This window comes from Syngnathus leptorhynchus, chromosome 7 (assembly GCF_054491065.1).
Source record: "Syngnathus leptorhynchus isolate UIUO chromosome 7, UIUO_Slep, whole genome shotgun sequence".
Lineage (NCBI taxonomy): Eukaryota > Metazoa > Chordata > Actinopteri > Syngnathiformes > Syngnathidae > Syngnathus > Syngnathus leptorhynchus.
In genome coordinates, this window is record NC_141201.1 from 716761 (window position 1) to 729979 (window position 13219).

The following is a 13219-nucleotide window of genomic DNA, read 5'->3' on the forward strand; positions in this document are numbered from 1 at the left end:
TATGATCTCTGACCCGACTTGAAGCATGGGGAATTACACATTTTTTTCACATTTTGTTCAAAACAACCCCGACATGTCAATTCTCTTAACCCAAAGGAATATAGTAAAAGCAGAAGCAAAGAAGGGGGAGATGGGGTGCAGTAAAACTAAGCACGACTATGCTTGGGAAAAATGTCCCTTGCAGCAAATCTTCAATTTAAGCATTTTCATAACGTTTGAAAGCCGCATTCGCTCCACACTGCTTTCCCTGATTGAAATAAATGAGGCACATTAGTACAATTTGGCTCTATCGGTCTATCTCTAAAGACAACTGCAATCAGCAAGAGAGGCGGGACGCAATAATGATTATAATAATAATCAGAAATTGCAATTTCCTTAGAAGTTGATGTTTAGATAGGGCATTTAATCATCCATTCATCCATTTTTCATACCGTTTATCCTCATTAGTCTCGTGGGGAGGAGCTTATCCTTCCCTGGGCTGTTTGCCAGCCAATCTTAGCACACACAGACAAACAACTGTGGATAGTCAAATTCACAACTTGACATTTTTAAAATGCATATACCATGCATGTGTTTGGAATGTGGTTCAAACTAGTCAAAGTACCTGGCTGGACACATGGGAAAGCATGCAAACCAAAACAGGATTTGAACCGTGCTGAGCTATGTAATCAGTGTCAAAAAAGAAAAAGAAAATACATCTTGGAAACAGATACATTACTCTCAGTGTCATAGCAACTCAGGCTTAGGCGCTTATGCGTTCTCAAGTGCAGTAACTGTAAGATGCATTATTAGGCGCTCCCAGGGAGGACAACACAAATATTGAATTATTATTATTATTATTATTATTATTATTATTATTATTATTATAAACCAGAATACTTTGACTATTTTCTTGAAAAAAGAAAAAGACTAACACTAAGACATTGGTAGCGTCTATAATGAGGAAACACTGACACCTTCAGTATAGAACGCCATACTACAAGTTGGGGACAACGTGACGTCACCACAGCACGACGTGGACAACGGAGCAGAAGGGCGGAAAAGGCTCGAAGATGATGCTCTTTCAAACTAATGGCCTAGTTTCTCCTTATACGACCCTAGGCCACCTGTAAACTGTCGAACGAATACTAGTGAGTATTTGACATGTCTTGTAAAATATACATTCGATTAAAAGTGCTAAAACGCCGATTAAGGTGTGTTGTAAAATAGCATAAGATTTATTGCGAAGTGAAGTTAAAGCCGCTGCTTGGCTGGATGCAGGGATTTTCAGGATGAGTTGTATGGAAAGAGGCAGATCATGTAAACAGCAGCCATGGATGGAACGTTGAGTCATTAGAAAAGCCGGCGCCTTTTCGGCTCTTTCTTACATTCGTCCGCGTAGCTTGACTTTTCCTTGCGACTAACAAGCTGCCAGCCAGATTTAAGCTAGCTGTCAAATAGGCAGAAGCCACATCAGCTGCCGTTAGCAATCAGCCTAGCATCAACGTAAGACAGCTATGCTCATTTCTGTAGTACGTACACTCTACAATTGCGTTTTATTATTATTATTTGTATCTTTTCAGACATTTTGTCATGGCGGAAGGCATCATGAGCAAAGCAGCTACGATGGAAATTCCCATTAACAGTAATGGAGACACTGGGAGCCAGCCAGAGGATGACAGTCTGGAGCAGGTTAGTTGCTTGATGGAATCTCAAACGTCACATTACAACACAAACTATTCATCCCACAGTGGTACACTGATTTACAAGCTTCATTTGTTCCATGACTAATCTTATATCACATCAGTTTTGCCCATTGAAATCAGCTGAAATGCCCTTTGCCTTTTCCACCTCACCCCAAAGTTTGTTTTTCATGAGTCAAAAGACAGCTCTGAAAAGCAATGAACATGATTGGAAATTAATGAACTGCTTCAATCAAATGCACAGTTTAGTTTTTGCTTTGTCTTTGTGTTGCTTTTTTTTTTTTTTTTTAAATCAAGGACGTGCTAATGTGTAGGCACCTGAGATTTAACTGAGTCCGCACACTTCATTCAGTTGTTTGTGGATCAGGATTTGCAGCAGGTGATGGTGTCGGGACCCAACCTGAACGAAACCAGCATCGTCTCGGGAGGTTACGGCGGTCCGGCGGGGGGCATCATTCCAACCAGCACCATCAAAGGTATTGGCCGCAACAGCGTTGCCTTTTCATTCCCACCACTTAACCCCGATGAGTTTTGAAATAGCCTTCGGGCGGCCACAGCAAATGGAGGCTCTGTGATGACTCCAATTTGCAGTCACTGTACGCGTGCTGACTTCCAGGCGGCTGCCTTGTATTACCATATCTCATAGGGCCAGCCATTCGTTTCAACCCCGAATATTTGGACAGAAGAGGTGCCCCCGCGCCTGCGCCAGGTGTCTGTACATTCTGTAGCTGGGTTTTTTCAAGTTTAACCCCTTCAGTCTTTTTTTTTTTTTTTTTTGTAAAACGTCTCCTACTTGGATGAAAGGACTTGCAGCTTTGCTCGCATGCCTACATTGGCAGTTGAGGGGAAATATCAGAGTCTTAAAGGATGCACTAACCCAATATGAGCATTTGTTTGTAATACCGTCTTGTACTGAATGCTATCGGTAAGACCGACTGTCGTTGCTGTTTGCATCTCATCTCATTAACTTCATTCTTCCATGTTTCTTGAGTGCATGAAAAAAAAAAAAAAACACGCATGCTGGCCATGTCTTCACCCGCTCATACCAAAAAGACACATTTCCCTTTCAAAGCTTTTCTCACCCATGCCCCCCCCCCCCCCCCCCCACACCTCCCATGCCCATGGCAGACATCCGCATGAAATCCCGGGCCGCCAGCTCGCCCACTGGCCAGCCGGTTGCCGTTCGATTGGCGCAGCACGGCAGCGAGCAGCTCTCAGGTATCATCTCTAAAGTCAGTCACCATCTCCTCCTTTCCTCATTGCCATGACTCATCGTGTCCATCGTGAATGTCACAAGCGCCGACTTTTATGGCAGCGGCTTTTTGTTTTTGTTTTTTGAAGGCTCCTCAAACCATAACACCTGCACCGCGATGGAAGAAGTGTCTCGTGGCGTGGCAGTGGAGAAGCTGGACAGTGTGAAGAAATGGGGCATAAACACATATAAGGTAACAGGCTACCGCTAAGCCGTTAATTGATTTCATTTCAATTGATAGCATTTTATCCTTGTTTTTTTTTTTTTTTTTTTTTTTCCATGTCCCTCAGTGCACCAAGCAGATGTTCTCGGAGCGCTTCGGCCGAGGCTCGCGGACGGTCGACCTGGAACTGGAGGCTCAGATCGACGTGCTGAGAGACACCAAGAGCAAGTACGAGAACATCCTCAGGCTGGCCACGGCGCTCACAAGCCACTTCCAGAGCATGGTGCAGACGCAGCAAGCTCTCGGGGACACCTTCACCGACCTCAGCCAGAAGTCGCCCGAGTTGCAGGTAGCCCACAGTGCAAATTTTGCTTGAATTTTTTTCTTTACGACAAATAAAGAACAAGGATGCTGCCCCCACCCTCCAGGATGAGTTTGGGTATAACGCGGAAACTCAAAAGCTATTGTGCAAGAACGGCGAGTCCCTGCTGGGAGCCATCAACTTCTTTGTGTCCAGCATTGACACTTTGGTCAACAAAACCATGGAGGACACCTTGATGACCATCAAGCACTACGAGAATGCAAGGTAACGCCGATAAGGACAGGCGTCCTCTCGCACGCTTCCCCGCAATGTGTCATCCTCCGTCTTGTGCGCTCAGGTTGGAGTTTGACGCCTACCGCTCTGACTTGGAAGAGCTGAGTTTGGGTCCCAGGGACAGCGCCGCCATGGTCCGCATCGACATGGCCCAGCACGAATACCAAGTGCACAGGGACAAATACGAGCGGCTGCGCAGCGACGTCACCATCAAGCTCAAGTTCTTAGAGGAGAACAAGGTTTGCTGCCTTCCACTTTGACTATTAAATGAAGCATTTCCCCATTTGAGAACTGCTTTTCAAAAATGTAAGTGAATTTTCCAAAGCAAAACCAAGGTTTGGAATTTTCAAATCACTTTCTGGGTTGTTGACGGGTCAAAGCGAGAACTGCTTTGGTCTTTAATATGTTTTAATTGAGTTTGTTTGCTGTCTATTCTCAGCGAGACTCAGTTTTCAACCAGAATCCATTTCCAAACAAATAAAAAGTTTCATCGTCAGCATTGGCTGAGTTTCTATGTTGGATGTTTTTGGCACCATCTAGTGGCGGAGTGTCTGAAGATCACGCACGTCACAAAGCAAAAATAAAACGACCTTGCTGGTAATGTTTAGATTTTTTGTGTGTGTGTGTCGCAGGTGAAAGTGATGCACAAGCAGCTGCTGCTTTTCCACAACGCCATCTCGGCCTACTTCGCCGGCAACCAGCAGCAGCTGGAACAAACTCTGGTGCAGTTCAACGTCAAGTTGAAGCCGCCCGGGGCTGACAAGCCGTCCTGGCTGGAGGAACAGTGACAGACAGGTGGTCATTGCCCGCGGGATCAGCACAGAAAATATGGAAAGTCTCCTTTTTTTCTAGTCCTCACTTGTTCTATATTATCAGCACCAGTTTTATTTTTTATTTAAGCCACACACTATTCTTGGATGATCCATTCATTTTTCTGTATATAAGAATATGTAAAGTCTAGAATTTTTTTTTAGTGGAGATGGCTCTTGGGCATTTTAGTCTTTTTTTTGTTGTTGTTTTTTTTTAGAACGGTATATGATAGTTTGAAAGTGAACTTTATTGTTTTGTATAACAAATGAGACATCTAGGGATCCAAGCAAAGCGATTGCTTCTCTCCTTTGTCATTATGATGATTTTTGGAGGCCACAAAGCTTTCATCTCAAGAATAGACAAGGGAAGCCTACCATTTTTGGATCATTCCCAGAGCTTCTTTCAAGACAAACGTTTGTCCAATCGCTACCAAATTTGAACTTGGTATTTTGGACACAAGGACGACAGGAAGTTTTGAGAAATGTAAGTTCAATTAGTGCATTTATTTATAGCTATTGTGCTTCAAAGTATACCACGGAATTTCAACCTTTTTCCCCGCATTTCTTGCGGCCAGAGCATGTTTGAGTCAGTCACTCCCAGCCGCAAATTTCCTCGACACAAATGTACAGGACATGCAATAACTGCTTTCATTTTTTTGTTGGCTTTGTGGTCTAGCCGCTTGGGCTGTGGTTTTACATGATGAGATGATACATGTGGAGTCAATCCCGCGTGTGTAAAATCTTACTTACACCTGTTGGGGGCACTTCCGGACTATTTACTGGCTTTTGACAAGGCATTTAATGGACACTTGATGAAATTCTTGGACAGAAATGGGCAGAGGTCAGTATTTTGAGCCAATTAGGGTCCTTATTTGATGTGGCTGTTTTTCCTATTTATCCACCACCTGTGCAGAGAGAGAGCCTTGTATTTTCACGTCTTTGTCCTTGTTGTGCAGCTCCCAAATAAAAGCCAGCTGGATGACTTTGTTCCATTTAAATGAACAATAGATGCGAACCGCCTGCGATAACAACTCAAGCGGCAAGTCTCACGTCATCTTTTCTATGAACTCGATGTGCACGGTTATTATGTATGCCGTTGTTGCATGCGGGGTTGTTTTTTTTTTTCTACTTCAATGTTACTCGTGTACATTTCATGCTGATATGCTGTACAATTGACATTTGAACTCCATTTCTTGTCAGCTGGCGTGATGTTTATTATCCACCCCGCCTAAAACCTCCAATCTCTGCTTTGTAGCATTAAAGGCCTTTCAGTTCATCTTGAGTTTATAGATTGATTTTCTTTCATTACAGCGGTCAGCAGCCTAATTCATTGTCAAATCATGATGGTGATTAGAACTTTACTGACCCTTCTGCACAGTGTCTTTTTTTTTTTTAATTGGGTTGCTCAAATTTTAACGACGAGGACACTTTGGTTTTCTGCAGATCTTAAATCAGCCTGCAAATCTTGACATTGTCCCCCATGAAGTGATTGTAAATGAGCAAGTAATCTGCATTGAGGTGAATGATTACACTTTAATCCCATCTTCACTATCTCCCATCTTGAGGTATTTTTAAATCCCCAACGAGTGGAAGAGCCGTGTGTGTGTGCCTTTAAAACAAATCAATATTCATCTCTTGTATCTTTGAAGCGCAACTCATCACGTTGCCGGAGTCCATAAATCCAGCCCAGCGCTCACAGTCCAACCACTCGCATAACAAGTCAAGGAGGTCCGGCAGAGGTGCTCCTTCCCAACGAAGGTGAGCACACACGCTCCCTCTGCCGCCGCCTTCTCTCCATGGGCGTGACCTTCTCTTTTTCAGGGAAGAGGAATTACGACACTCCTTCAAGTTTCAGCACGAGAGGAGCCAGTCTGGAATGGAAAGCTAGGAAGCAGGGCATATTTTTCAGCAGAAAAAGCAAAGGTGAGTAACTGTTTACAAGTTGATCCATCAAATTGCAGAGTCACTTTTGTCATGTGATTGCTCCTTTTTACCTTATTGATGTTATCTTTGAGCTTATCATCCCAAAGGTAGAACGCCCACATCCTGTTGTCAAAAACAGTGGGACTAAAATTGACTGTGTTGGGAAAAGTTTGAAATGTTCAAAAGTGAATTTTTACTGTCAATTGTAAGTTGTTACAGTGGAAAAAAAAAACAACTTGCAACAACACACAAAATAGTTGTCCTTATTCGCTGACAGCTTGTGTGAGAAGAAAAAATGTCTCGCTAGCAACGGCTTGACTGTTTTGCTATCAAAGTAACGGGTTCCCATAGCAATTTGCTACAGTCTTTACAGTATTTGACGAGTTTGTAGCTAAATAAAATATCCGTTCATAAAAAATACAGGAAATTTGGTTTTGTTGATAAACTTCAAGCTGCTGCGTATGGAAGCAGTTTCATGCCAAATAGTGAGCCAACATATTGTCGCTAAGGCCCATCTTTGTTAGAAGTAATGACAATCATCCAAAATAAATTGCATGCCACCCATATTAAAATGGTTTTACTCTCATTAAGATTTACTAACAAAGGCGGCAACTACAATATGGCTGGCAATGTTGTGATCACTTTATGAATGCAGTTTCAAATTGAAATGTGGTCTTTGTACTCCCACTGTCATAACATCCCCACACACTCCCTTTTACTCCCTAGAATGAATGAGTCACGTTCAGTGCCGTTTGGGACGCTCCCCTCCAAGCCGAGACCAATGAAAACAAAACACGACGTGCCGCTGCCGGCGCCGGGCTTCCTCACGCGCAGCTGAGAAGACCACCGCCCCGCCGAATCGCCATCGAGATGGAACCCAGTGATCCGCCGCCGCCGCCGCCGCCACCACCTCCTTTACTGCCTCCTCCACCCCCGCCGCCGCCGCCCCCTGGTCCGGGCAGCTCCAAACTAGAGCGTCGGCGCTCCAGGATGCGCAACTTCAACTGGGAGATCATCCCCAAGCACACGGTGATGGGCAAGCGCAACATCTGGACGCAGGATCAGGCGGACGGCGACTACGAGCTGGACACGGACCATATAGAGGAGCTCTTCAGTCATAAGCGGGCCCAGCAGCAGAACCAGCAGCAGCTGGCCACCCTGGGCCGCCACGGCGCCAGGGGCCCGCTGGCCGCAGCCTCCGGGGCAGAACCGGTGAGTGCGCTCGGAAGTTGAAATAAACAGTGGTCCAAGTGGGAATGAACACCACGCACTAGAAAAAGTGCGAACCCGCTATTACGTAATGGATCGGCAATGTTATCTTTTCTTCACTCGGTGTGTGTGTTTGCTTAAGGAAGGTCACATGACAACCTTCTGATGTTGGCTCAGTTTTGTCACAATAGTTCCCAGGTGGAGGTTAAAATACCTCAAATATATTTTGAGATTCTCACTGATAAGAGCCACTTTTGAAGATTGTCGGCGTTCGAAATAACCTTCTGCTCCCGTCTTTAGGTGTCCATCCTGAGCACCAAGAGGAGCATGAACATTGGGATTTTCCTCAAGCAGTTTAGGCGGTGAGTCTCTGACAGCGCTAACGGCATAGCACGACTGCGTCACACTGGCGTGTCCCGGCAGGCCTGAGATGAGAAGCATGTTGCTCGCGGCTATCAAGTGCGCATTCTACAACGTATACCATCAAAGTGTAGCAATGCTTCTGAATGGTTTTTTCCACCTTGGGAGTAGCCCAACTTCCTGATATTTTTGGGGGCAAGTAGCAGTTTTACTTTGGAGTGAACGTCTGACGCTCCACCACTAGATGGCGACAGCAAAGGTCAAAAGTGAAAATGACTTGAAATGAACTTGACATGCTATTGATGTGGGGTAGGTGGAAATGAACTTGCTATTGATGTGGTTTTTTTTTTTTTTGAGTGGATTATTAGTGTTTGCATTCATTTCATTGATTAATTGGAGGATCAAGTGGTTTGAAATGAAAATGTTGCTCAGCAAAGCTCGCTTGTTGAGGCTTGTTGGCATAACTGGCGGTCCAACCTCAATAAAGAAATAATTGTGGATAATTGATATGACATCACTGGTGAGCCTCGCCTCAGCTCCCTTTTTTCTCTGCGCTCCTCAATCCACAGGCCTGTCACCGACATGATTGAGGAAATCAAAGCGGGAAACGGCCTCGGTTTTGGCCCCGGGAAACTTCGGGAGCTGCGTAAACTGCTGCCAGAGGACGGCGAGGTACCCGCCAAACCTTTTCAACCGCATTATTGTTAGATCTCGTTAACCATTAACGGCAAGACACACATCGATTGAAGTACATTGCAAAAGTTTTCCTTTCTGAAGAGTTGACAGAGAAATGGATTGTTGCTATCTAAAATATAATCATCTGCTTTTAGCAAATCATTGATGGAACACATTGCCATTAGCCTTTAGTACACTTTTGAAGAGTTTCTAAGTTGTTTTTGCTATCGTCGTTGTTGTTGAATTATTGATTTCTTTTTGATCATTATTGTTTTGTAAATTGATGACCATGTATCATGTCAATGTTTTAAGATTTTGTTGCATTTGGGTCCACAGGTGAAAGAGTTGCTTAAATTTAGCGGCGACCAAACGTCCCTCCCGGACGCCGACCTCTTCATGTTGATGCTGATCCGAATCCCCGGGTGAGAGCTCCGGGTTCTTTTGCAAGTGACTGAATGAAGCTTTACTATTGGAGCCTTTTTTTTATTTTATTTTTTATGTTGTGTCAGGTATGAGGAGCGTCTGAGCAGCTTGGTCCTTAAGGAGGAGTTTTTCCCCGTCATGGCTGAAATGAGAGGATTCATTGGCACTTTGAAAGCTGCCGCAAACGGTGCTCTACTTTCAACATCAAAACCAATACTTTGTGCAAACTTATCGCGATTGGTTCTTTTTTTTTTAGAGCTTCTGGATTCTGACAGCTTGCACTCGGTCATCCGGCTGGTTTTGAAGACGGGCAATTACATGAACGCCGTGAGTGAGCCTGACGCTGCCGTTGTCCATTTTTTTTGCATGTGTGCGTGAGCTGGGCTTGTTTGGACGACAGGGCGGATACGCCGGGAGAGCAATCGGCTTCCGGATGGCATCCCTGCTCAAGTTGGTGGACACCAAAGCAAACAAGCCCGGCATGAATCTAATGCACTACGTGGTGATGGCAAGTGGACGCTTTGGTCAAGTTGCCGAGCAAGCTTTTTTTGTTTTTTTATTTGGCTAAATGTGATCTCCGTGATTCCCCGCAGCAAGCTCAGAACGTCGACGTGGAGCTACTTAACTTTGGCGAACAACTCGCTCACGTCAAAGCCGCAGCAAGGTAAACACGCTAACTTCTAAAAAGAAAAAAAAAATCGCCATTGAAAATGTGCCGTTCCGCCTTTTTGCACGCAGGATCAATCCGAGCGAGCTCGAAGCCGAGTTCGATCGACAAGTCAAGAAAGTGAATGACGCCAAAGCCAATACCTTGAAGCAGGAAGACCTTAAGGCTCAAATGGAAGATTTCCTCCAAGTGAGAATCGTTCGCCGCTCGTCCGCCGACCGACTCTTATCGGGCCGCCGCTAAGCGCTCCTCTCTGTTCAGGAGGCCGATGCCTGCTTGGACGAGGTGGAACGGGATCTGCGGGAGCTTCAGTCCGCCAGCGACTCGGTGGCGGAGTACTTCTGCGAAGACCCCAGCAAGTTCAGACTGGAAGAGTGTTGCTCAATCTTCGACTCCTTTTGCGAGAAGTTTCTGCGGGCCGTGCAGGTTAAGCCCGTGTTCTGACGTGCTGGAAAAAAAAGTCAATGCAAGAATTTGTAATGGGCAACAGTTGAACTGAGGTCTGATGGGTTGATTATTATTTTATTTTTTTCTTCTTCCTCAGGAAAACACAGCCCGGGAGAAGGCGGAGGTGAAACGACGACACCAGAACCGTCTCCAAAGCGCCGCCAAGCGCAGATCCACGGCCACCTGCTCAGTCAGAGACAAAGAAATGGAGGGCATCGCTTTGGAGTCCATCCTGCACAACTTCCTGAGCAACCGGCTCCAGAGGAGACGCTCGGGACGCCCCTTGTCCACTCACGGCTGCTTCGCCGGCGCCAGCCCTCAATCGGGAAGCCTCTCGGAGATGACTTCCCAGCCTGAGCTCAAATGTCTGGAATCTTTAAAGGCCGGCGTCACGGCCAAGAAAGAGTGGAACTCCGCCGCCGAACTCACCACAAGTCCCCAGCCATCAGCGGACGGCTCGGACGACGACGCTCACCAAAAGAAACAAGGAGAGGATCTACGTGGTGCCGCTGAGGAATCGAGCGGCGGGAATCCCGACGGTCCTTCCTCGCCTCGCTCCTTCTCCGCCGCCACGGACAGCGACGAGGAGGACCTCCAGGACAATAATGAGGAGGAGGCCCAAAAACTGCGTGAGGCCTCCAAGAAGGTTTTGCTCTACCAGAAAAGCCGGGGAAGCACTTCCTCCACCGAGTTTCCAGTGGAAAATCCCAAGTTGGCCAAGACCCGTCAGCGGACTTTTGACATGGAAAGCGACCGGTACCCCGGAGACCCGACAAACGAGGATCTGGTCAAATTCTTGCTCAGCTCATCGCCTCCGTTCAAGTGTAACATTCCCCGCCGACACACGCTGCCGGTCAAAGTCAAGAAGGAGGCGGAGGACGACGATGACGACTTGTGGGACACCGAGCGTGAGACCGAGCGAGGTTCCGACTTAACCGACCTACCTCAAAAAACAGATTCTCTGGCCAGCGAGGAAAGGTTGAGCCTCACGCCGCCCCCCGGCCAAGACCAGGAGCAAAGCTACGAGGGAAATGGTGAAAGCCATCCATCCAAGAGTTCGTGGAGCAAGTCGGAGTCCTCCGGAGTCTTTTATGGCTTTTTCAAGCGCCTCGGCGACATTGGTCGGCAGCAGACGGTCAAGGAAACTGCTCATCCCGGTACGGATGTGTAAGGACGCAAATGAATCGGAAAGGATGAGCTTTCCTGAAATTTACATTGCACGAGTTCAAGCCAAGAGTTTGGCTCATTGCCAGCTTGATGATGAAGATTAGGAACCAATGTATGGAGGGGGGGGGGGGGGGGTGAGAAAGTGTTGTGTAGTGTGGGAGAAGAAAGTTGTTGATGAGGTCAGCCTCTTGGAGACGCTGATGTGGAGGTTGTCTTTGCGAGCGAACGGCTTGGACAGGATTCAAAATGAGATCATCGGAGGGACAGCCGAGCTTTGGTATTTTGGGGACATGAGGCGTTCAGAAGAAAGAACGAGAAGGATGCAAGTGAGGAAGAAGGTTGTGGATGTAGCGAAGGAAGACTTGAGGGTCGTTGCTATTAAAGAGGGAAAGGACCACGTGCAGTGGACACTCTTAACTAGGGCCAGACACTTCCTGCTGGAAAAGCTGGGCAAAGTTGTCTTTTAGCGCAAGCCATCCTTGAGTACGATAAAAATGAACTCCGCTAGATAGCAGCATGTTACAGTCCTATGGGAAGACCAAGCTATTGGTTAAAGTCTTTCATTGGAATGCATGTTGGACGCTAGGAAACATTTCTACATTCCATTTTAAGTCTTTTTGTTGATATTCTTGAAATGTTGACTTAAAATTGTAATTCGACAGTGTTTATTCACTTCAATTTTGTCCCCCAGTTATGTCATCAGATGAGCTTTTGCTTCTGCACAATCCAGCCTTTGTTTTTTGGGTGTGTGTGTGTGTGTGGGGGGGGCTTAATTAAATGGGTCAGTGGTACAAAGGCTGCCTGTCAGATGAGACGTGTTACGAGCGCCGCAGTTTAGTCGGCCCACCAAATAAACAAACACCTGACGCTCAGGGAACACGTCAGCTTTTAACTTGCGCCCGCTACTCCCGCCAGCCAATCTCTGGTGTCCAACAATCTCCGGGGCAGATTTTTTCTTTTGAATCACGTTCTGCACAAGGGATGGAAATGAATACAACGTATTCACATACACGTACTGATAGCAGCACAGCCGAAAAGAAAATGAAAAAGTGAATAATGTGATGCATGATAACAATATTAGAGATGACTTTGTTAACGTAGGTCACTGCTTCGGAATGGTGCTCACATTGTAACAATACACGATGTCACTGTATTTGGATGTGTCATTTATTTATAGAACCATAATAAACATTGTGGCACTATTACCTCTAATTTCGCAAAGGAGTAATTTACCCAACACAAACGCATATTAAATATTTCCAGTTGCTTAGCTCTCGGTGTAAGTGATAGAAAAGTGCATATGCTCTAAGGTTGTTCAATGTACGGTCTCGAAGATGAGGCAGATTGTGGCGGCCATGTTGTCAGCGCTCCGTGTGGAGGCAGTCGCCATGGCAACGAGGCGTTGAGAGACGACGACAGAGCGCCCCACCCCCAACAAACTAGCCGCTGCTTTTATTGCGCAGCATCACACGACACATCCTCATCAAAGTGCTTATTTTGATTGTTTCTATTGCTTTAAAAATGTGTTACATAACTGAGCTGAGCACATTCCATTTTTATTGTGGAGCTCTGTGCCACCTTGAAATGTGTTTTATTGATGCGGGACCCCCCAATGGAAGTCTTTGCTGATAATCGTCGGCCTAAAATGTATTAAACGCCATCCTTTGTCCTTTTAAGGTGGACTGGCTGGGTGGAATCTTAAGCCAGCCATCCATCCAGCCAGCCATCCAGCCCCCCCTTCCCTTTGCTTTCCTTTTTTTTTTTTTTTTTGCATCACATGCACTCTCGCCGTCTGTTACTGAGATTGGACTCCCCCGCACATCCCCATGCACCTCCATACATGCCAT

At 46.1% G+C, this 13219-nt stretch overlaps 2 protein-coding genes across 5 annotated transcripts; both read left to right on the forward strand.

Moving 5' to 3' along the window:
- Positions 1–990: 990 nt before the first annotated feature.
- LOC147053965 (arfaptin-2-like) lies at positions 991–7197 on the forward strand. 4 transcript variants are annotated; one of them, XR_015066671.1, is made up of 13 exons: positions 991–1130; positions 1563–1671; positions 2050–2158; positions 2811–2900; positions 3024–3127; positions 3225–3446; positions 3526–3683; positions 3757–3931; positions 4325–5847; positions 5945–6066; positions 6151–6259; positions 6323–6424; positions 7151–7197. XR_015066671.1 is itself a non-coding variant. In XM_085916369.1 (9 exons), exons 2-9 carry the CDS (start codon positions 1573–1575, stop codon positions 4478–4480), a joined length of 1113 nt encoding a protein of 370 aa, XP_085772495.1. In that variant the 5' UTR covers positions 1139–1485; positions 1563–1572; the 3' UTR covers positions 4481–5935. The 4 variants fall into 4 exon arrangements, 1 of the variants encoding a protein (XP_085772495.1); XR_015066670.1 differs by lacking the exon at positions 991–1130 and adding an exon at positions 1139–1485; XR_015066672.1 differs by lacking the exons at positions 991–1130; positions 2811–2900 and adding an exon at positions 1139–1485.
- Positions 7198–7294: 97 nt separating this feature from the next.
- Positions 7295–12525, forward strand: LOC147053966 (uncharacterized). Its single transcript, XM_085916368.1, is given in 11 exon segments — positions 7295–7636; positions 7934–7995; positions 8563–8665; positions 9005–9090; positions 9178–9278; positions 9348–9418; positions 9492–9632; positions 9634–9755; positions 9830–9947; positions 10020–10184; positions 10303–12525. Coding segments are annotated over 11 exon segments (2385 nt in total). The 3' UTR covers positions 11377–12525.
- Positions 12526–13219: the final 694 nt, after the last annotated feature.